This window comes from Coregonus clupeaformis, chromosome 36 (assembly GCF_020615455.1).
Source record: "Coregonus clupeaformis isolate EN_2021a chromosome 36, ASM2061545v1, whole genome shotgun sequence".
NCBI lineage: Eukaryota > Metazoa > Chordata > Actinopteri > Salmoniformes > Salmonidae > Coregonus > Coregonus clupeaformis.
Window position 1 is genome coordinate 33856025 of NC_059227.1, and position 25790 is coordinate 33881814.

The 25790-nt window shown below is 42.0% G+C and overlaps 1 protein-coding gene across 1 annotated transcript in view; it reads right to left on the reverse strand.

Annotated features, from left to right (window-relative positions):
- lpgat1 (lysophosphatidylglycerol acyltransferase 1) overlaps positions 1-23594 on the reverse strand; it is an 84353-nt gene extending 60759 nt beyond the window's left edge. Inside the window, exons 1-2 of the mRNA XM_041864734.2 lie at positions 22981-23594; positions 20460-20711 (exon numbers count right to left, since the gene is read on the reverse strand). Of these exons, the coding sequence (XP_041720668.1) occupies positions 20460-20697 (238 nt within the window). The 5' untranslated portion in view covers positions 20698-20711; positions 22981-23594. The remainder of the gene's footprint in view (positions 1-20459; positions 20712-22980) is intronic.
- Between the last annotated feature and the right edge of the window lie 2196 nt (positions 23595-25790).

A 25790-nucleotide genomic window follows, 5' to 3' on the forward strand; every position in this document is an offset into this window, starting at 1 on the left:
ATGAGAATCTCCATGTCTCGATGTAACGATGTAACTAGCCAAGAAACACGAGGACAAAGTCACACTTTAATAGCCTTTCAGGTTAATTAGACTAACTTCTACATTTGGGCTTTATATAAAAAATAAAAATAACTGTTCCCAAATGCTCTGTGTGACCACCCGCCAATGTGGCTGGTGAAATAGACATTCTTACCTGCCAATGTCAAAATCTACCCTCATTTGGGTAGATTTCGGCTTGGGCGGCAGGTAGCTTAGTGGTTAAGAGCGTTGTGCCAGTAACCAAAAGGTCGCTGGTTCTAATCCCCAAGCCGACTAAGTTAAAAATCTGTCGATGTGCCCTTGAGCAAGGCACTTAACCCTAATTGCTCCTGTAAGTCGCTCTGGATAAGAGCGTCTGCTAAATGACTAAAATGTAAAAATGTAAATGTAAATTTGGCGGGTGGCAGGTGTTAATTACCCATCCTGTGTGACATCTTCAACATCTTATGCCAATATCAACTTCAGCCCAATAGCAGACAGGTTTATCTAGTCTACCTATCATGCAAACATCAACTTTTTTTTGTTGTTGAAATGTCTGAATGAGTATAGTGGAAAAAAGCAACAACTCGTTTGCCAGCCCTCGATTCATTCCCACCTCAGGAAAGTCATTCTAATCCCCATTAGAATAGGAGTCGAGAGCAAGCAGTATGACAAAATGACAGATCTCCTTCACTCTTGTGGGCCCCCAAGTCCCCTAGAAGGGTTGATGAATGTCACGCAGCCATACCTCCATCATTGAGTACTGATGTCCATTGTGTGGAGTAAGAGGAATACGTGATATTAGAGAGAGAGAGACAGGTCATCTACAACAGGGATGTCATGGATCATTCATTAGGGAAGTTGTCTGAGAAATGGCACAGCAAACCCAGCAGAATGATAGTGGAGTCCAAGGAAAGTTTTTAATCCGGTAACGGGGGTTGGATAAACGGTGTTCCGCTGACCTTGTCACCCCCCCCTTTCTTCTGGCTCTCTTTCTCTCTCGCTCTCTCAGGGAGAGTGGTGATTTCGCAAGACACTCGACCCTCTTCTCCAGTATATTAACATGGACGCATTCTCGTCCTCTCTCAGTGAGGTTACAGAAGAGGCATCATTATGCCATTTCCTGTGACTCACTTCCTGTGTCAGGGTATTTAGAAGTATGCAGTCAGTAACACTTAAAAATAGAAATTGGAAAGAATATTGGAAAATCAATGACTGCTTTGACTTCAATACAAATGCCATTTCACTCATACATTAAAAACAAATTACTGTAATTGCTTGATGCCTTTACCCATAAAGCGATAATTTTTCAATCAGTACATTTGTATGAATTAACATGGGGGCTATCACAGAAATAATGTGTGCAAAGTAGACTGGGGTCAATGTTCATAGTTGCAGGACAGGACAATGCAGCCAACTCTCGGGATGAATAAATAGGACTAGAGACCAAAATCAGGTCAGGATCACCACGTCCTGCTACAGATTAAATACTGCCAATTGTCACCAGCCCAGGCATACCCAGGCAGAATTTATGTCAATTCCACATTTCTAAACAAATGGGTTTCAATTTCAATCTAATATAGGCAACTAGAGCCTGCTTGTTGACAACATTACAATGAATATATTTGGGTAAAAATACAAGGTCAACATTTCTAATCATGAGTCAGTTTAGAGGCACACAGGATATGATCTTCCAGCATTCTATTCTAGCGAAAAATAAGAAATGAAAAAAAAAAAAGCAATAAGATCACTGCATGCCACTGTTCTGTGAGGCTGAAATCTGATCATACATCCTCAGCTAAGATAATAGTTGCTCTAAAGACTTAAAAGTTACCATCTTGAATCTTTTCCACTGGACCAGCCAGTCATTGGCTGCCCTGTTAGTGGCAACCCAATCCCACCCTCCCGCCCTACACGGGCACCCGTCTCGGCCTACTAGGGCTAGGGCTGGGCGATATATCCAACGTTTTTGAAAGCCAAGTTAACAAAACAGATCACCGACCATTTCAAATTTACATTTACGTCAAATCCCACCGTACCTTCTCCGCTATGCAATCCGGTTTCCGAGCTGGTCATGGGTGCACCTCAGCCACGCTCAAGGTCCTAAACGATATTATAACCGCGATCGACAATAGACAGTACTGTGCAGCAGTCTTCATCGACCTGGCCAAGGCTTTCGACTCTGTCAACCACCGCATTCTTATTGGCAGACTAAATAGCCTTGGTTTCTCTAATGACTGCCTCGCCTGGTTCACCAACTACTTCTCAGTGTGTCAAATCGGAGGGCCTGTTGTCTGGACCTATGGAAGTCTCTATGGGGGTGCCACAGGGTTCAATTCTTGGGCCGACTCTTTTCTCCGTGTATATCAATGATGTCGCTCTTGCTGCTGGTGACTCTCAGATCCACCTCTACGCAGACGACACCATTTTGTATAAATCTGGCCCTTCATTGGACACTGTGTTAACAAACCTCCAAACGAGCTTCAATGCCATACAACACTCCTTCAGTAGCCTCCAACTGCTCTTAAACACTAGCATGCTCTTCAAATCGAACGCTGCTGGCACCCGCCCACCTGACTTGAATCACTACTCTCGACGGGTCTGACCTAGAGTATGTGGACAACTACAAATACCTAGGTGTCTGGTTAGACTGTAAACTCTCCTTCCAGATTCACAATAAGCATCTCCAATCCAAAGTTAAATCTAGAATCGGCTTCCTATTTCGCAACAAAGCCTCCTTCACTCATGCTGCCAAACATGCCCTCGTAAAACTGACTATCCTACTGATCCTTGACTTCGGCGATGTCATTTACAAAATAGCCTCCAACACTCTACTAAATTGGATGTAGTCTATCACAGTGGCATCCGTTTTGTCACCAAAGCCCCATATACTACCCACCACTGTGACCTGTACGCTCTTGTTGGCTGGTCCTCACTACATATCCGTCGCCAAACCCACTGGCTCCAGGCCATCTATAAATCACTGCTAGGCAAATCTCCGCCTTATCTTAGCTCATTGGTCACCATAGCAACACCCACCCATAGTATGCGCTCCAGCAGGTACAGTGGGGAGAACAAGTATTTGATACACTGCCGATTTTGCAGGTTTTCCTACTTACAAAGCATGTAGATGTCTGTAATTTTTATCATAGGTACACTTCAACTGTGAGAGACAGAATCTAAAACAAAAATCCAGAAAATCACATTGTATGATTTTTAAGTAATTAATTTGCATTTTATTGCATAACATAAGTATTTGATCACCTACCAACCAGTAAGAATTCCGGCTCTCACAGACCTGTTAGTTTTTCTTTAAGAAGCCCTCCTGTTCTCCACTCATTACCTGTATTAACTGCACCTGTTTGAACTCGTTACCTGTATAAAAGACACCTGTCCACACACTCAATCAAACAGACTCCAACCTCTCCACAATGGCCAAGACCAGAGAGCTGTGTAAGGACAGCAGGGATACAATTGTAGACCTGCACAAGGCTGGGATGGGCTACAGGACAATAGGCAAGCAGCTTGGTGAGAAGGCAACAACTGTTGGCGCATTTATTAGAAAATGGAAGAAGTTCAAGATGACGGTCAATCACCCTCGGTCTGGGGCTCCATGCAATCTCCCTAGACCTGGTCAATGACCTGAAGAGAGTAGACAGTCTGAAAACCATTAGTAACACACTACGCCGTCATGGATTAAAATCCTGCAGGGCACGCAAGGTCCCCCTGCTCAAGCCAGCGCATGTCCAGGCCCGTCTGAAGTTTGCCAATAACCATCTGGATGATCCAGAGGAGGAATGGGAGAAGGTCATGTGGTCTGATGAGACAAAAATATAGCTTTTTGGTCTAAACTCCACTCGCCGTGTTTGGAGGAAGAAGAAGGATGAGTACATCCCCAAGAACGCCATCCCAACCGTGAAGCATGGAGGTGGAAACATCATTCTTTGGGGATGCTTTTCTGCAAAGGCGACAGGACAACTGCACCGTATTGAGGGGAGGATGGATGGGGCCATGTATCGCGAGATCTTGGCCAACAACCTCCTTCCCTCAGTAAGAGGGAAGGAAACCTGAAGGATCTGGAGAAGGTCTGTATGGAGGAGTGGGCCAAAATCCCTGCTGCAGTGTGTGCAAACCTGGTCAAGACCTACAGGAAACGTATGATCTCTGTAATTGCAAACAATGGTTTCTGTACCAAATATTAAGTTCTGCTTTTCTGATGTATCAAATACTTATGTCATGCAATAAAATGCAAAATAATTACTTAAAAATCATACAATGTGATTTTCTGGATTTTTGTTTTAGATTCCGTCTCTCACAGTTGAAGTGTACCTATGATAAAAATGACAGACCTCTATATGCTTTGTAAGTAGGAAAACCTGCAAAATCGGCAGTGTATCAAATACTTGTTCTCCCCACTGTATATCTCACTGGTCATCCCCAAAGCCAACACCTCCTTTGGCCGCCATTCCTTCCAGTTCTCTGCTGCCAATGACTGGAACTAACTGCAAAAATCTCTGAAGCTGGAGACTCTTATCTCCCTCACTAACTTTAAGCATCAGTTGTCAGAGCACCTTACCGATCACTGCACCTGTACACAGCCCTTCTGAAATTAGCCCACTCAACTACCTCATCCCCATATTGTTATTTATTTTGCTCATTTGCACCCCAGTATCTCTATTTGCACATCATCTCTTGCACATCTATCATTCCAGTGTTAATACTAATTGTAATTATTTTGCACTATGGCCTATTTATTGCCTTACCTCCATAACTTGCTACATTTGCACACACTGTATATAGATTTTCTGTTGTATTTTTGACTTTATGTTTTGTTTTACCCCATATGTAACTCTGTGTTGTTGTTTTTATTGCACTGCTTTGCTTTATCTTGGCCATGTCGCAGTTGTAAATGAGAACTTGTTCTCAACTGGCTTACCTGGTTAAATAAAGGTTAAATTAAAAAATACAATAAATATCGAATTATGTAGATTAATTCACATGTATGTTTTTGCGCGATATGCCTGTATTGCAGAAACTAGTTTTTTTTTGTATTTTTTGTTTTTATGAGCGTTTATGTCCGCTTGTTCTCATGTTGTCTTTTTGGTCTCATCTCGTTCGCTCCTTCTGTAATGTGTAGACCCCCCCCATTTATACCAGAGATCTGTATATAATGATGAGATGCTCATGTCTCTGCCCTAACAATGGGAGTCGTTGTCCCAAAGGCAGCAAGGCAGGCAAAAAAGCTTAGGTTAAAAATAAGTGCATAAAAACACATTGGGCTTATTTTGGCGAGAGTGAAACCTCTCGCTTCACCTCTTTCTCCCAAGCCCCTCTCACAACTAGGGCTGTGGCAGTCACGAAATTTGGTCAGCTGGTGATTGTCAAGCAAATAACTGTCGGTCTCACGGTAACTGACCGTTAATTAACAAACACATTTAGCATCTCCTGGCTTCCACACATTGCCTACAAGCCACTGATGCAGACCTTTGGAACATCTACATTTTAAAAAGTCTAATAAATCCATGTAATATAGCCTACACATTCACAATAAATCCATTATTTATTTTAGACAGGTCTAAAGAAACATGATATGAAGAAAATGTGGTCTATTTCAGAAGAACAGAATAGCATACTCTGAGTTGTCCTTATGTTAGGTCCTGATCTGGCTATGACATTATGGCTGTGGGCTACACTCATTTAGCAGACAAGATTTGCTTATAATTCTGTGGCATTATTTTGTAGTATTTTATAGCATGAAGAATACAATTGAACAAAGCTGAATAAAATAGAAAGGAGATTTTCTCCAAAGTATTCGAGGGACTGCACACAATCCGTGTTGAGCGGTTAACAGTATCCACTTTGTGTGGCTGTAATGCCCACTAAAGAAATCTATGCCTTTTGCGGCTAGTGGCCGTTGTGCCCTTGGGCTGAATATAATCATTTTAATTCCCTTCTCACTGCGTGCTCCGAAGCAACTCTCAAACACATGGTTCTCCGTCACATGATCTAGTCTTTCTCACAGACTACAAGTGAAGACAGTCACATCGTGGACCCAACTGCGCGCGTAATTCCGAGGCGCATATTGAAGATATTGGAAGAACGGTCCACATTTACTTTGTCAGCCAACAAGATGAGTAGGCCTAACGAACACCAAAAGCACTAGCCTATGTCAATCTACTATCCCCCATAGTACAAAAGTTGACCTATTCTAGTCTGTGCGATAGAGAAATATTCCAAACATAGTCTGGGACAGTTGTGGGATGCGATAGATCCCAAATGAATACAACCACTAGCATCCCAAAACATTGCAATGTGGCTGACGCAACAGATCAGAACGTTTAGCTTAAAATGTTGATAAACTATTAGGCTATTTCTTCATATTACAAGCACCGCAATGTGCACACGGCAGTAGGCTATAAGTGCAAATGTTCCATTAGCAGGAAAACACCATTATCAAAAGTGACCGCAAATGCAATTATGCATGTAATACTTTTATTATAAAAAGGTGTATTTTTATGGTGAAAATTATCTTCACCAAACTTGTAACTCACGCGCTGCTTATGTATGCCAGTTAGGATCTACACCAGTTGTAAAGCGGATTAATGTGCTTAATTTTAAGAAGTTATTTGGCCACTTTAGTTGTGATACAAATCTTATTAAAACATATAGGCCTATGGGCTAGGCTACATGAGGTGTGCGACTACGCGCAAAAAAAGGCATTGTTTCTTATGCTGGGCATCATACACAAGTCATAATATATCATTCACAAGTGATAGGCTAATATTGTCACCCATCAGACTTTTCTTGATTTAATCTCGTCTTTACATATACTAGATAATATATGTGTGATATTTGTTTTGAATTAAAATGGACCATTATCATGCACCTGTATCGTAACAGGGGCAGCGGGAAAAAATACATGTCACCTATGCACTTAAATAGCGAATGGAGGACCCTTCTCCCCGTGGTTCATTTTCATGCCAGCCAGGTAGGCTATACTCCTGTTGTAAATATAAGCAATGTGCTTAATATTAGGAAAGTTGAGAAATAAATATAGTAGGCCTAGCCTACAGAAAGCTGATGGGATCCTCCTCTTTTTAATAGAGGCCATCACTCTGTTTTCTCACGCAATTCCATAGCCTATAGAAATGTTGCGCAACATGAGCTCTCATGAAGTGTTTGATTAGATGTTCGAAAACATTTGCATTGATGTCAGAGTGATTATAGGGACAATAGAGTGCTGAGTACCAGGCAGTTAGCAAGTTTGGTAGGCTACTAATGACCATCAGCATCAGAGCTTGGAGAAGCCTAATTACGTGACTAAACGGTCATGTGGAATTTGACTGCCTTCATGACTCGTGACCGCCGATGTGGCAGTAATATGGTCACCGCAACAGCCCTAGGTGTTACCTTAGATTGTAAACTGTCATGGTCAAAACATATAGATTCAATGGTTGTAAAGATGGGGAGAGGTCTGTCCGTAATAAAGAGATGCTCTGCTTTTATAATAATAATGACACCACACTCCAAAAAGCATGTCCTGCAGGCTCTAGTTTAGTCTAATCTTGATTATTGTCCAGTCGTGTGGTCCAGTGCTGCAAGGAAAGACCTAGTTAAGCTGCAGCTGGCCCAAAACAGAGCGGCACGTCTTGCTCTTCATTGTAATCAGAGGGCTAATATAAATACTATGCATGCCAGTCTCTCTTGGCTAAGAGTTGAGGAGAGACTGACTGCATCACTTCTTTTTATAAGAAACATTAATGTGTTCAAAATTCCAAATTGTTTGCAGTCAACTTACACACAGCTCTGACACACACACTTACCCCACAGACATGTCACCAGGGGTCTTTTCACAGTCCCCAAATCCACAACAAATGCAAGAAAGCGTACAGCATTATATAGAGCCATTACTGCATGGAACTCCCTTCCATCTCATATTGCTCAAATGAACAGCAAACCTGATTTCAAAAAACAGATAAAGCAACACCTCACGACACAACACCTCTCCCCTATTTGACCTAGATAGTTTGTGTGTATGTATTGATATGTAGGATACGTGTGACATTTTGAAATTGATGTAGTTCTGTCCTTGAGCTGTTCTTGTCTATTTATGTTCTGTATTATGTCATGTTTCATGTTTTGTGTGGACCCCAGGAAGATCCTAATAAAATACCAAATCCTACCCTGTGAGGTCACAGAGAAGCATTTTTTAGGACCTTATCTTTTTAACCAGAGATGATAGAAATGCACCATTTTCACACATGTAGACACTGGTATTGTGCTGGATATTTTGAATGAGGATGTTACGGATACAGGTATCCTGTGTCTTTTTCCTCTCCTTCTGCCCTATTCACAGGTGTCCTGTATGTTCCTGATTGGTGGTCGTTGGGGTGTCTGCTGATTGCTGAGATAGACCAATCGGTGGACATTCCTCTGCATTGCACCACCTGTTTCTGGTTTTTCAATCACACATCCCATTGTTTAAAAGTCGGTCAGTTGTGTTTGTTGTGAGAGACTATTTCCGTATGTGAGTATGGATACTGTGGTGTCCTGTGTACTCACTCATTTGCTGGTTACTCTGTTTGGTAACTTTGTTAGACTATTTTCCGTATGTGAGTATGGATACTGTGGTGTCCTGTGTTTTGTGTACTCACTCATTTGCTGGTTACTCTGTTTGGTAACTTTGTGTGTTTCTGGGAAAAGGGGAATTTAAGCAAGTTGCCCTTGGGCGTACATTACCCGTAGGAAGAAAACTGTCTAAAAACACTAGTTAGACCTGAGCGGACCACCCACTGTAATTTTTGTATGATTAGCAGTAGTTTAGGCTACATCAGGGTTCTTCAATTCCGGTCCTGGAGGGCCGAAACACCTCTGTTTTTCATCCTCTCCTTCTAATCAGGGGCTAATTCAGACCTGGGAAACCAGGTGAGTGCAATTAACCACCAGGTAGAAATAAAAAACAGAAGTGTTTCGGCCCTCCAGGACCGGAATTGAAGAACCCTGGGCTACATCATTGATCATGTTACATCCTACGCAAAAGTCACCAAGTTGTGAAACGGAAACTTTCCACATTCCACAGGCCACAATCAACTCTATGCGAAGGACATGACGTAGAGGCAAATGGTGGTCACACCAGATACTGACTGGTTTTCTGATCCACAACCTAATATATATATATTAGGGCTGTCAAATGATTAAAATTTTTAATCAAATTAATCAGAATTTTCAGTGGATTAATCATGATTAATCACTATTTGCAATTACACCTGAATCCTAACCATTTTTTTTCTGAAATGCATACCAAAAGATAAATAACAGGACACAGATACATAATTTTCATATTATGTCTGTTTATTAACACAGCCAAATAATGGTGTTTTAAATCAAGCTGAAACATACTACACACCATAATATTTGTCTTTGTAATGTTCCATCACTTCCTCTTTGGCATTCCTCTTAACCAGGATGTACAATTTACAGTATTCAATTGAACAGAAAGCAATAAATGTAGTCAAATCATAACAGTGACCTACCACATTTTTGCACAATTTGAGTCATCTGTGGAAAAAAATATTTTCAATAAAACTTTTAAATCAAACCAAAGAACAATCTTTTACCTTTTCCTCCATTCTTTAATCCAGTTGCTCAAAAATCCAGTTGCTAACTACTATAACATGTTGCACTGAAACTGGTCTTTTTGTTTGAACATCACCTTTCAAATCTACTGAGCTTCATCATCTTTCAGCCAGTTGCTGAGGCAAACTAACTTGTTCACATTTTCTGAAAGTAAAGCTGACCTTTTCTTGTTCACAATGTGACCTGCAACTGAGAAAAGTCGTTCACAGGGAACAGTGGTTGCAGGAGTGGCTAGATATTTGTGAGCTAGTGAGGCCAGCTTCTCATGGGCTCCTGAATGAGATGCCCACCACCTCAAGGGGCAGTCCTCCAATTTAATGGTGGGCTCTGCTCTGTACCTCTGTATGGCAGGTTGGACCTCTTCATCTTCTGATTCTGAATCTGAGCCCATTTGCAGAAGGCTGATTTTCTTCCTGGGTGGCCCATCATCATGTGTCTGTGAAGACCTTCTGGGTGATTCTTGTTGCAGCATCCCTTCAAGTGTGGTCCACACCTCTTCCCTGTCTGTCTTGGGCAGGCATTTCAAGTCTTTGAAACGAGGATCCAAAACTGTAGCAATCTGGAGCCATGCATTGTTGAGCTGTTCTTGACGGGATGCTAGGTCCTCCTTGAACTTGGTCTTGAATCTCACCACATATGCAGGGTCCTCATCACAGGCTTCCATCTTGAGACGCAAGTGGCAGAGAGAAGGTAGTACCACAGAACAGGAGACATAGGCCTCTCCACCCAGGAGCTCAGTTACATACCTACGCACACAAACACACACATGCACACAGAGACAGTGTATTATTAGAACAGTGGTTATCAACATATTATTATTATTATTATTATTATTATTATTATTATTATTATTATCATCATCATTATTTTTTACATAGATACATGTTATTGATATTTGACTTGGTTTAATTCATTCCAGAAAATAATCAAAGCGATGTTATTTGATAAGTTACAGACTGATTTACCTGCATGGCTCTAGAAGTGTCTCCAGCCTCTGCAGTTTATCCCACTCTGCTGCGGTCGGCAAAACGAGTTTGTGCTCCTGATTGTCCAGGGCTGCGATGACAGAATCTGACGGCCCAGCAAACGCATGTTTGGCGTTGACATGGTACTTCAAGCTTGAACAGCTCCGGTGAAATTGAAACTCCTTCTTACAAATCTTGCAAATAACCTTGTACTTGTTAACTGTACCATCATCATTCTTTTTATATTTGAATCCGTCAATAGGCCCACTTTGCTCACCTTGCTCCATCTCGCCTTGCTCCAAATTGACTAATTTCCTTATACGAACTGTAACTCAGTAAAATCTAAGAAATGTTTGCATGTTGCATTTATATTTTAGTTCAGTATAATTGTTTTGTTATTTGTTCACTCAGGTTCACTTGATCTAATATTAGGTTTTGGTTGAAGATCGGAACATTAAGTATAAAAAAAAAATATGCAAAAGTAGGGAATTAGACAGTGGGCAAATAATTTTTCACAGTTTAGCCAACTTGGATCTACAGTGCATTCGGAAAGTATTCAGACCACTTGACTCTTTCCACATTTTGTTACGTCACAGCCTTATTTTAAAATTGATTACATCGTTTCCCCCCCCTCAATCTACACACAATACCACATAATGACAAAGCAAAAACAGGTTTAGAAATGTTTGCAAATGTTTTACAAATAAAAACGGAAATTTCACATTTACATAAGTATTCAGACAATTTACTCAGTACTTTGTTGAAGCATCTTTGGCAGCGATTACAGCCTCAAATCTTCTTGGGTATGACGCTACAAGCTTGGCACACCTGTATTTGGGGAGTTTCTCCCATTCTTCTCTGCAGATCCGCTCAAGCTCTGTCAGGTTTGATGGGGAGCGTCGCTGCACAGCTATTTTCAAGTCTCTCCAGAGATGTTCGATCGGGTTCAAGTCCGGGCCACTCAAGGACATTCAGAGACTTGTCCCTAAGCCACTCCTGCGTTGTCTTGGCTGTGTGCTTAGGGACAGTTGTCCTGTTGGAAGGTGAACCTTCGCCCCAGTCGGAGGTCCTGAGCACTCTGGAGCAGGTTTTCATCAAGGATCTCTCTGTACTTTGCTCTATTAATCTTTTGCTCGATCTTGACTAGTCTCCCAGTCCCTGAAAAACATCCCCACAGCATGATGCTGCCACCACCATGCTTCACCGTAGGGATGGTGCCAGGTTTCCTCCAGACGTGATGCTTGGCATTCAGGCCAAAGAGTTCAATCTTGGTTACATCAGACCAGAGAATCTTGTTTCTCATGGTCTGAGTCCTTTAGGTGCCTTTTGGCAAACTCCAAGCGGGCAGTCATGTGCCTTTTAGTGAAGAGTGGCTTCCGTCTGGTCACTACCATAAAGGCCTGATTGGTGGAGTGCTGCAGAGATGGTTGTCCTTCTGGAAGGTTCTCCCATCTCCACAGAGGAACTCTGGAGCTCTGTTTGAGTGACCATTGGGTTCTTGGTCACCTCCCTGACCAAGGCCCTTTTCCCCAGATTGCTCAGTTTGGCCGGGCGGCCAGCTCTAGGAAGAGTCTTTGTGGTTCCAAACCTCTTCCATTTAAGAATGATGGAGGCCACTGTGTTATTGGGGATCTTCAATGCTGCATACATTTTTTGGTACCCTTCCCCAGATCTGTGCCTCGACACAACCCTGTCTCGGAGCTCTACGGACAATTCCTTCGACCTCATGGCTTGGTTTTTGCTTTGACATGCACTGTCAACTGTGGGACCTTATATAGACAGGTGTGTGCCTTTCCAAATCATGTCCAATCAATTGAATTTACCACAGGTGGACTCCAATCAAGTTGTAGAAACATCTCAAGGATGATCAAAGGAAATTGGATGCACCGGAGCACAATTTCTAATCTCATAACCAAGGGTCTGAATACTTATGTAAATAAGGTATCTATTTTTTATCTTTAATACATTTGCAAAAATGTCTAAACCTGTTTTCGCTTTGTTATTATGGGGTATTTTGTATAGATTGATGAGGAACATTTTTTATTTAATCAATTTTAGAATAAGGCTGCAACGTAACAAAATCTGGAAAAGGGTAAGGGGTCTGAATACTTTCGAATGCACTGTATTTGCTAGCTAACGAAGTAGAACAGTTGAATTGCTATGAATAAACCCTTCTGTCTGTCTCCAACTGTTTGAACAGCATGCTAGCCTGTCCACTTTGTTCAGATGTTGAAATCAAGTGGCCTACCTTATTTCTCAGAATAAGAACTAGTTGCCAATTCCTTATATTAAAAATTGTGTTTTAGGCTTACTGCACATTTATAAAAACAGACTAGACACCTAGTATAACGGTCTTTGGTCAAAATGCTGCTAGTGGTACATGGATTGCAATACTTTGCACGACAAATTGAGTATACATTTTTTTCATCAATGTTTATTTATACTCCCATTTTAGTTGAGACATAAAAAGGTCAACCTCAACTATTACAGTCAAATAAATATCTCAATGTGTTTCGGTGTCCATATGACCGATTCTGTTGGATCAAACCTCAAAATGAAAACAGCGAGTTGAAACCTATTTTCAGAGAGAGGAAGAAGTGATCTCCTCTTTGACAGGGAAAACCTGCCCTAGAGAGTTATCATACATAGCTACTGGATCTCCGCCCCGTCAGTGCTGAGCAAATAAACTCTTCCAAACCCTCCTCTTGCCTCATCTCTCCCATTAATGGATTTTCTGTTTTTAACAGGGTTAGCTGATTGAGTGTGGGAGGAGGAGGATAAACTGTGGTTTTGGAGTTTATTTGGTTTCCTAGGAACGCAGTCACCCATGAGAATAAACACACCCTAGTCCACTGCCAGTCAGGAAGTCTTTACTCCCAAAATGCAACTCCCACTCTGCTCCGAACTCTTGTAGATCCAATGCTTGAAACCTACCCATTTAGACTTTTATAGGAGAAAATGGAAGATCAGCCTTCACTGATAAGGCAGATGAACGTAGCCTCATAATTAAGCCCAACATTTGAGTAAAGACCTAGGGACAATGGCTGTTGAGGCTAAATGATTTTATACCAAATGTGGCATAATTGATCTTTAACTGTTGGGCCTCAAAAAGATGACACAATCTGAAAGATTTCCTGCCGTTCAAATGGTTTCTGAAGCTATGTCTCCATCCATATAAAAAAATATGCATAAAGAAAATATGCACATTTTCCCACCAGTGTTGTTTCCACCAAACGGACTTGCTGCAGATAAAAACTGTTGCGTTCAATAGCAAATGTGCCTACTCTGGTCTTGGCATGTGCGCTCTAGCCAATGCTCGCAGCTACAGTATGGGTAGGCAAGTCTACATGATGAGATTATGGATAAGAGTGAGAATATTTTTATTTGTCAAAAGGCAGTCAATCATCGATCACCAGAACAAGACCCTCAATATTTATTGGAAAGGAGCATAAAGATCACCGTGCACTTTCACCACAACTTATTTCATCTGTAGCACAAAAAATGGCATGGTTTCCCGAGTCGTAGGACCACACAGCATATCATCGCGTGACTCCAAGTTTACTTCGATATGGTTATTATATCAATATATGCGCATAAAAAGTCATTTCCACCGCCATTTCTCACAATTTTACATACACAAAAAAGATCTCACCATGTCGAACGAAAGAAAATTGTCAGCATTTATAAAATTTTAACAAAACTTCCTGTTTCCAAATCAGATGTGATTTTGAAAAAATATGGTATGACTTTCTTCGCATAAAAAGTGTGGATGGAAAAGTGGTTTAAGATGGTGATAGTTGCCTCTAGTTCCTCTGATGGTTTTCAATTCATTACAGAAATCCCTCAAGCTTAGTACAACGTTCTTAACCTATTATAAACCAAAATATAAAGGTTGTATTACTCCATTTTTAATGTACTCATTTGAGTCTTGTAAACAAAGGATTAAGGTTCAAAATATGCATAAAACTCATGTCATTCTCGGCATCCACAGCTCAGTCTATGAATTTGAGAGTTTGGTTAATAAAATAAAATAGGCAACCTGCCGCATTTCCGCAGCCCTCAGCTTTAGGCCTATACCAAACTGAGTGGTGGAGCTGCAGTTGGGCTGAAATACAAACTCAGTATTGTGGTTTTAAGTGTCAGCATTGCAGCTTTCTCAACAATCTAAGAATGACGACCATAATGGAGAGAAGCGGGAGGAGGAGGAGTTGGATGGCTGATAGATGGTAATACTACCCGTGTGATATATAAAGTGCCGTTAGAAAGTACACTGCTCAAAAAAATAAAGGGAACACTTAAACAACACAATGTAACTCCAAGTCAATCACACTTCTGTGAAATCAAACTGTCCACTTAGGAAGCAACACTGATTGACAATACATTTCACATGCTGTTGTGCAAATGGAATAGACAACAGGTGGAAATTATAGGCAATTAGCAAGACACCCCCAATAAAGAAGTGGTTCTGCAGGTGGTGACCACAGACCACTTCTCAGTTCCTATGCTTCCTGGCTGATGTTTTGGTCACTTTTGAATGCTGGCGGTGCTTTCACTCTAGTGGTAGCATGAAATGGAGTCTACAACCCACACAAGTGGCTAAGGTAGTGCAGCTCATCCAGGATGGCACATCAATGCGAGCTGTGGCAAGAAGGTTTGCTGTGTCTGTCAGCGTAGTGTCCAGAGCATGGAGGCGCTACCAGGAGACAGGCCAGTACGTCAGGAGACGTGGAGGAGGCCGTAGGAGGGCAACAACCCAGCAGCAGGACCGCTACCTCCGCCTTTGTGCAAGGAGGAGCACTGCCAGAGCCCTGCAAAATGACCTCCAGCAGGCCACAAATGTGCATGTGTCTGCAGAAACAGACTCCATGAGGGTGGTATGAGGGCCCGACATCCACAGGTGGGGGTTGTGCTTACAGCCCAACACCGTGCAGGACGTTTGGCATTTGCCAGAGAACACCAAGATTGGCAAATTCGCCACTGGCGCCCTGTGCTCTTCACAGATGAAAGCAGGTTCACACTGAGCACGTGACAGACGTGACAGAGTCTGGAGACGCCGTGGAGAACGTTCTGCTGCCTGCAACATCCTCCAGCATGACCGGTTTGGGTCAGTCATGGTGTGGGGTGACATTTCTTTGGGGGGCCGCACAGCCCTCCATGTGCTCGCCAGAGGTAGCCTGACTGCCATTAGGTACCGAGATGAGATCCTCAGACCCCTTGTGAGACCATATGCTGGTGCGGTTGGCCCTGGGTTCCTCCTAATGCAAGACAATGCTAGACCTCATGTGGCTGGAGTGTGTGAGCAGTTCCTGCAAGAGGAAGGCATTGATGCTATGGACTGACCCGCCCGTTCCCCAGACCTGAATCCAATTGAGCACATCTGGGACATCATGTCTCGCTCCATCCACCAACGCCACGTTGCAACACAGACTGTCCAGGAGTTGGCGGATGCTTTAGTCCAGGTCTGGGAGGAGATCCCTCAAGAGACCATCCTCCACCTCATCAGGAGCATGCCCAGGCGTTGTAGGGAGGTCATACAGGCACGTGGAGGCCACACACACTACTGAGCCTCATTTTGACTTGTTTTAAGGACATTACATCAAAGTTGGATCAGCCTGTAGTGTGGTTTTCCACTTTAATTTTTAGGGTGACTCCAAATCCAGACCTCCATGGGTTGATAAATTTGATTTCCATTGATAATTTTTTTGTGATTTTGTTGTCAGCACATTCAACTATGTAAAGAAAAAAGTATTTAAGATTATTTCATTCATTCAGATCTAGGATGTGTTGTTTAAGTGTTCCCTTTATTTTTTTGAGCAGTGTATTTATACCTCTTGACTTACTTAACATTTTGTTGTGTTACAGACTGAATTCAAAATGTATTAAATTGTTGCCCACCCCCCCAACAATACCCCATAATGACAACGGTAAAATATGTTTCACATAAGTATTCACACCTCTGAGCCAATACATTGTAGAAGCACCTTTGGCAGCGATTACAGCTGTGAGTCTTACTGGGTAAGTCTCTAAAATCTTTCCCCACCTGGATTGCTAGATAACCATTTTCAGGTCTTGCCATAGATTCTCAAGTAGATTTAAGTCAAAACTGTAGCTCGGCCACTCAGGAACATCCCCCGTCTTCTTGGTAAGCAACTCCATTGTAGATTTGGCCTTGTGTTTTAGGTTATTGTCCTGCTGAAAGGTGAATTCATCTCCGAGTGTCTGGTGGAAAGACTGATTCCAGGTTTTCCTCTAGGATTTTGCCTGTGCTTAGCTCCATTCTGTTTCTGTTTTTATTCTGAAACTCCCGGTCCTTAACGATTACAAGCATACCCATAACATGATGCAGCCACCACTATGCTTGAAAATATGGAGAGTGGTACTCAGTAATGTTTTGTATTGATTTGCCCCAAACATAACACTTTATATTCAGGACAAAAAGTTAATTGCTTGCCACGTTTTTTGCAGTATTACTTTAGTGCCTTGTTGCAAACAGAATGCATGTTTTGGAAAAAAATTTATTCTGTACAGGCTTCCTTCTTTTCACTGTTAATTGGGTTAGTATTGTGGAGTAAATACAATGTTGTTGATCCATCCTCATTCTCCTATTACAGCCATTAACCTCTGTAACTTTTTTAAAGTCACCATTAGCCTCATGGTGAAATCCCTGAGTGGTTTCCTTCCTCTCCGGCAACGGAGTTAGGAAGGACGCCTGTATATTTGTAGTGACTGGGTGTATTGATACACCATCCAAAGTGTAATTAATAACTTCACCATGTTCAAAGGGATATTCAATGTCAGCTTCTTCTTCTTTTTTTACCCATTTACCAATAGGTGCCCTTCTTTGCAAGGCATTGGAAAACCTCCCTGGTCTTTGTGGTTGAATCTGTGTTTGAAATTCACTGCTCGACTGAGGGACCTTACAGATAATTGCATGTGTGGGTACAGAGAGGAGGTAGTCATTCAAAAATCATGTTAAACACCATTATTGCACACAAAGAGTCCATGCAACTTAAGCAAATGTTTACTCCTGACCTTCTATAGGCTTGCTATAACAATGGGGTTGAGTACTTATTCACTCAAGACATTTCAGCGTTTCATTTAATTAATTTATCAGATAAAAACAAATTTAAAAATCCACTTTGACATTACAGGGTATTGTCTGTAGGCCAGTGCCAAAAACTCAATTTAATCCATTTTAAATTCAGCCTGTAAGACAATTTTTTTTAAGTCAAGGGGTGTGAATACTTTGAAGGCACTGTAGGCTATTCAAATTCTCCATCGACACAATGCACCACTGTAGCACAACGTATCATTTCAAAATATTGCTACTGCCCTCACTCTTCTCCCAAACACGGTACTTTCCTGAAATTCTCTTTTAACCAGGCGTAGATGATAAGTGACAGTAATTATGTTGACAGGGACTTGAGTGGCTGTAGCAATGAGTCATGCAAGATGTTCCGAATCATGGCAGCTTTAGCTGTCATTTACCTGTTTCTTAAAGTAACAGACCTGTAAGTAACTACTGATCTAATGTGTAAAAAAGGTTACTCATATGTGGAGGACGGGGCGGGAAGAAATCAGGAAAACCACCGTTGTGCATAGGCAGTCCTGTCACAGACTCCAACAAGGACAAGGTACTATCCCAGAAGCTCTTAGCTTGCCTGTCTTGGCACAGGGTTAACCTCGTATGCAACATGCTCATCAAGATCCCATTACACATAAGTTGCAAAAACAAGCCCAGGTATTCTATAGGCAGATGCCTATGCATTATTTATCAGCAGGCCTTGTTCATTACTTTGTAAGGATTTTGCTCTCAGAGGGCAACGTAGCTCCCAGACACCCAATCAGCCAGTTGAAAGCGGGAACAAACTTGTAAAGAGTGCGGAGGGGCAAAATACACCTATATCAAGTGATTACACACGATGTACTATACAGACTTCCACACTATTTGAGCATGTGATAAAACAGGAAGTAGCAGTGTACGGTCTGCAACAAAAATTGTGTATAATAATTAGTGCCTTCATAAAGTATGCATAGCTCTTGACTTATTCCACATTGTTACATTACAGTCCGAACTCAACGGATTAAATTTTGATTTTATTTTTTCTACACACAATACCCCATAATGACAATGTTTAGAAATGTTTGCAATTTTATTGAAACCGAAATCTCTACAACACAAGTATTCACACCCTTTGCTAAGACACTCCAACTTGAGCACCGGTGCATCCAATTTCCTTTGATCATCCTTGAGATGTCACTGCAACTTGATTGAAGTCCACCTGTGGCCAATTCAATTGTTTGGAAATGATTTAGAAAAAAACACCTGTCTATATAAAGGTCCCACAGTTGACAGTGCATGTCAGAGCGGAAACTATAGCATGAAGTCCAAGGAACTGTCAGTAGTTCTGAGATCTAATTGTGAAGAGGCATATAGCTGGGGGAAGGATATGAAACTATTTCTAGAGTGTTGAAAGTTTAAGACCACAGTGGTCTCCATCATTGGGAAATTGAAAAAAAGATGGACCAAACTGAGCAACCGGGCAAGAAGGACCTTGGTCAGAGAGGTGACCAAGAACCCAATGACCACTGACAGAACTACAGAGTTCCTTGGCTGAGGTGGGAGAACCTGCCAGAAGGACAACGGTCTCTACAGCACTTCACCAATCTGGGCTTTATGGGAGAGTGGCCAAATGGAAGCCACTCCTGAGAAAAAGGCACATGACAGCACGCCTGGAGTTTGCAAAAAGGCACGTGAAAGACAGAGCATAAGGCAAAAGATTCGGTGGTCTGAGACAAATTGAACTATTTGGCCTGAATGCAAAAGCACCATGTCTGGAGAAAAACAGGCACAGCTCATCACCCATCTAACACCATCCCTACCATGAAGCATGGTGGTGGCAGCATCATCATGCTATGGGGATGCTTTTCAGCGGCAGGGACTGGAAGGCTGTTAAGGATAGAGAAAACAATGAATGGAGCCAAATCCTTGATGAGAACCTGCTTCAGAGTGCAAACGACGACAGACTGGAGCGAAGATCTATGTTCCAACAAGACAATGACCCCTAGCATACAGCCAAAGCAATGCTGGAATGGGTTTAGAACAAGAATGTGAAAGTCCTTGAGTGGCCCAGCCAAAGCCCAGACTTGAATCCCATTTAAAATCTGTGGAAAGACTTGAAGATTGCTGTTCACCACTGCTCCGCGTTTAATTTAAGCGCTTAAGAAAATCCCCAAATCCAGCTGTGCAAAGCCGATACAGACATACCCAAGACGACTCAAAGCTGTCATTGCCTCCAAAAGTGGTTCTACAAAGAATTGACTCAGGGAATACTTATGTAAATTAGACATATCTGTATTTCATTTTCAATACATTTGCAAAAATGTCAAAAAACATGTTTTCACTTCGTCACTATGGGGTATTGGGTGTAGATGGCTGAAAAAAAATATTTAACCAATTTTGATTTGTCTGTAACAACAAAATGTGGAATAAGTCAAAGGGTATGAATACTTTCTGAAGGCACTGTAGGTCTAACATTTACAAGTAGGTGTACATCACATATACAAGGGGGATGACCTGTTCAGCATGAACTTCCTAGATCCTACAAACCGTAGCTATTAGTCTTGCATTTGAGGTACAAGCCATCCTGAAAGGGGATCAGGTTATCATTAAAAAGGTTGTTGTAATCAATACTTTGATTGCAATGATCCCACCACACCAGTCTGAACCATGCTAATGAGCAATAGTGCTTGTGTCCACCATAAACCTTGCATTCATAGCTATCCCCAGTTTCAACCACAACTCTGAGACAAAGAAAAGCACTTTGTGTGGCATCTTACCTGTATAGCCTGCAACCCAGCCCCACAGTGACACCATTGCCAACATCCATTTGAACATTATTCCTTCAATGAGCCAGAAAGAGCGACTGTCCATTATTCTCAGAGGTTGAAGAAGAATGCAGTAGAGGCAATACGAAGGGATTGCTACACAGTTATTGATGAACACAAAGATGAAACGAAGGAAAGCGTTCAAGAGTACCCAGCCCAGTTTGCGGGCGCCTTCTAGAAGCTGTGCCATACCGATACACACTCCTGTAGAAAGAGGGAGAGAACCAGTTAGCTAGCTAGCAAACACATTTCAGATTGGTGCATTTCTAATGTGTAAAAACTTGACAAACATGACATTGACAAGTAAACATGGCTAGCTAAGACAATCATCACACTGTAAGGGCAAGGTACAGATGGAAGTGGTGCGGCTGGAGGAACAGAGACTGTTCTTCCTTATTCATCTGGTGATCTACATCAGCACAGTCAAAGTCAACCAGCACTTTGGGAGAGCCTACTAAGGCTGCTGACTGTTGAGTGGACGCTGTAAGTTTGTCCTATATGATCTCTGTATAGTTTTTTTAAAGTAAATTTCCCTATGCCCCAAAATATCTTTAAAATACTTAATCTGTTGTGTTTATTGTGTGTTTCTAGCCCTTTATGGGGGGCACAATGTGCCAATTTTCAAATGCAGATATTTGTCATGGTGACAGCAGAAAATATCATAGTCCTGCTGGAATGCTTGCTGAATATTTAATGCTAAATTATATTATATTTCAATACAAGTGCCAGACTCCTAAGTTACCATGGTTCAGACATGGTGGGCTCTTTTTTAACAAACCTAATGCAATGGTAAATCTAACATGCTGACTAGAGCGGCCACGTTGCATGCCCAAACGTTATTTAATTATTTCATCCAAACTGCTACAAAGATCCAGCAAAAATGAAAAAAATGAAAAAAATAACGTTCTCAGGTAAAATAACAACCCAATGTTTATCTCCCAGGACAAATTAGCTATCAACAGCAAGCTAGCTAAATGTCCAATCTGTCCCCAAATGAATATAGTTGGTTCTCAGTTGGTTTTTATATTTTAATCTGCCTGTCATGAACGTGTCTGGTGGGGATAGACAAAATCAACATGTGCACAATGGGGCAAGCACTATAGGTTCAGGGGTGTGTCAGAAATATTTTTGCTATTTTCACAACCAGAATTATGGGCGCAGTAGCTGGTGGTGGCTACTGCGCCAACACCGCCTTCAACTTGAATAAACAAGTTAAAGGTGAAAGCAAGTTCAAAGGTGTGTCGAGGCTTGACCCCTCACTGGCCAATCAGAACGTGCTCCATGGCTAAATACAGTTGAAGTCGGAAGTTTACATACACCTTAGCCAAATACATTTAAACTCAGTTTTTCACAATTCCTGACATTCAATCCTAGTAAAAATTCCCTGGCTTAGGTCAGTTAGGATCACCACTTTATTTTAAGAATGTGAAATGTCCAGTATGAAAATGTATGCACTCACTAACTGTAAGTCGCTCTGGATAAGAGCGTCTGCTAAATGACTAAAATGTCAATGTAAAATGTACTCTTGTAGTTCCCTGTAGCTCAGTTGGTAGAGCATGGCGCTTGCAACGCAAGGGTTGTGGGTTCGTTTCCCACGGGGGGCCAGTTTGAAACAAAAAAAAATGTATGCACTCACTAACTAAGTCACTCTGGATAAGAGCGTCTGCTAAATGACTAAAATGAAAAATGTAAGCAAGCTAGTAAATGTAGTTGGCTACAAATATTGTTCGGTCGTTCTAAATAGGAGAGCATACATTACAAGCTAGCTAACAGTAACGTTTAGCTATCTGAAAATGGAGGCAGTCTTTCCATGTACCATCAATGGGTTTTATATCTACACAAGACGCTACATAGTTAATGTTAATATCATTGAGCAGGACTCAGGCCGAATACCGCCGGGTTCAAATCACATCACTCTTCCCAACGTGGAGGTCATTGCATTGAATGAATGAACGGACCCACAACACCGTTGTCTGCGTCCAGTGGTTCCCATAACTAGTTATTCAGAGATAAATAATAATAATAAAACCATTAGTAATTACATTAACGTTAGCTAGCTTTGTGTTGGAATCTTGACCCAGTAAATAAAGTAAACCAGTTAGTTAGCAAATGTTGGCCCAGGCAAACGATGCTCTGACTGAAGTAAGCGGCAAACTTATCCACACAAACTAGTTAGACCAGTAGCTTTCTGTAGCTAACTAGCTAGTTATCGGTACAACGGTTTTTGCAAAGCTACATGGATAACCGCGGTTCTTGGCTAATGTTAGCTGGCTAGCTAACTAATAAGCCACCAACGCCGCCACTCACAACATAGCTATGCCATTTCAATCGGTTTTATAAGAAAATGTAAATACAAAGTCCGAGTTTTAATTCCGTGCCAATCATGTCTTACTAGTTTGCTAGTAAATCAAATCACGGTCAGAGGTTTTTCAGCTAGCTAGCTAAACATCAATGTTCTGATCATCCTACTCACCCAATCTTACTATCACCCTGTCCAAATGCCGGACGATAAAACCAGCCAGCTAACGTTAAAGATAGCTGGCTTAAAATGGATGAATACCAAGTCACACGTATTTAGTTAACATGTTAGATCCTTCAACGTTGAGTAATACATCATCATGTCTGTGTGCCGTTCACACTCCCGTCACGGCTAGCTAGCCGCTATCCATGTACTGTAACGTCTTCTTTAGCGTTGCTGGGTTGTTCTCAATCAATGGCACTCGAATAATTCCATCGATGCAACATCAGTTAACTAGCTAGTAGATAGCAATCAGGATAGCCAGGCATCAGCTCCAGCTACATCCCTTGCGTCTCCTTTAATCCAAATGCAACAATCCCTTGATGAAAGAGCCATATAACACGCCTTTATTGTTTTATTGCAAAGGCGGCCGCGTTTCAGTTTGTACATCGGGTGATGTTGAATAGATTCTGCTGTCTGCTCCTCTAGCTTGTAAGATCCGTTCGATTATATCTAGCTACTTCTGCACTGCAGCGGCCACCAGAGGAGAATCTCTGTTCTTGTTCTTCTTCTTGTTCTTCTTGTTCTTCTTCGGGATTGTGTTGGCGGATCGCATCCAATTTAAGGTGCATACACCGCCACCTACTGTACTGGAGAGTGAGGCCATTAACAGCCTACATTAATGTATTTGTGATACGGTATAATACAATTGGGGAAAAGGACAAATTAACCTGCCAACTATTAGCCCTATAAAATAAAAAATTAACAAAGAAACACCCCATTCCACTATTTACCCCATCTAATCCTACTCCAGACCAGAGGTCTGGGAGGACTGAACACCACCAGCAAACCTCGCAATTCCAATTTCTGCAGTGCAATTGAAAACCATAGCTATGAATGCCAAGAAACCTACCGTATAGCTATGAATGCCAAGAAACCTACCTTACTGAAGCACATATTCTTCCCATCAATCTCTATTAGTCTTTGCCTACACACAGGAATCCTCTCAGGATCCCTCACCTTGTCCCCATCTTCCTCTACCACCCTCTTCACTGCTTCAGCATACGACACTTTCTGTGCTACTCTGACCCTAGCAACATCAACCTGCCTTTCTCTCACCGGACACCTCCAATCTCCAGCCCCATGGGCACCCCCACAAATAACACACACAATTAACACACACAACTTTCTCCACCGAAACGACACATTCCTTCGTCTAATGCCCTCCTGCACACTTCTCACATCTAGGACTCTCCCTCCTACATACTACTGCGAGAATCTCTGTTATGTGAAGATCTCAATTGTATACTCTTCGCGTCCTCGTTTTCTTCTCAAAACTCATTGGATAAGAATTCCAGAGGTCCCGCCCCTCTGACCTTGTCCTCCAATGGATTTTGAGAAGAAGACGAGGAGCGAGGACGCGAGGAGGATACAATGGAGATATTCCCTATGACGACGACGCTGACCAAAAACTTGGATCTGAGCAAGCGCTGACTGTCCCCACTGACGCCACCGACCACCAAATTCTTTAAATGTTTTAGCCATTTAGCAGACGCTCTTATCCAGAGCGACTTACAGTTAGTGAGTGCATACATTTTTCATACTGCCTTTGAGCCAGAGATGATGAACAGTTACATTTTTGTCAAATAAATAGCATCGGTGCATAGACCTACATCAGCCCATCACTGAAGCTATTGTGGAATAAAATATACTGTACCTAACTCAAAACACATAATTTTGTGAAGGACATAGCAAATAACACAAACAGAAGGGGCAGAGAGCTGCACACAAAGTGCACTAAGACGGTTATAGCAATTCATTATCAAATTGATCAAGAGACTGTAGTCCATCCATACTTGTGGTAAGATTGCATTACTTCTACAAAGTACTGTTCCAAATATCATTATTACCATTCAATGATTTTGTTTTGCCACTGTAGAACGTTATTCTACTATGGTCACCGACCGCCCCCTGCTGGTCTTGTTTAGAGCGGCGCCGAGTAAAGGGATGGAAGGTGGAAATGGCTCAGAATAGATTCACTGGCAGTCAAGGGCACCTGTAAAATGTATGTATCATATACGCAATAACATTTTAGAAGTGGTATTTTGCAATGAAATTATTTATTAAATTGATCCAGACTTATTGTACATTTTTGCTTTTCCAGCTTGCTCTCTCCCCATCACCTCGGACCCCGACCTAGCCAATCCCAGTGCAGAACAACCAACAACGTGGTGGACGAGAGCGCATTGAGTGGAAGACCATGCCCAAAACCACTGTGTCGGTCAAGTCCTTGGAGGACCTTTACTCCCAGCAGCTCTGCCACCACCAACAGCAGCAGCAGGCACAGCAGGCTAGGCTCGAGCCGGCCCCGGCCCCCCAGAGGAGTAGTGTATACGCCCACTTCCAGTGATACCCCAGTAAACCCCCTCTAACCCATTGCCTTGTCCCAAAAGTCTTGGTTTGTTTCCTTCCCTTCGTCAACGTTTCTCTGAAATGACTGGAGTGAAGCAATAGAGGCAACGGCTTGGTGAGCTTTCACCTACTCATCATTGCTTTCACCTATCCATTTATTTTAGGTTAGTGGTCACGGAATGGAGGAAGGGAGACAAAGCTATGGAACGTTATAGTTAAGGCCCCCCAGGAGGTTGCTTGTCTGGCAGAATTTCAGGTGACTGTTTACTAAAATTCCATACATTTTCCAATTATTAAAGACCACATTTTATTGAAGCTCCGCAATGTGAGTCTGTGCGAGTGTGGTTTAATTGTTGTCACGTAGGGGCAGTAGGACAAATGGCCATTATATTATACGGATTGGCTGCGGATCC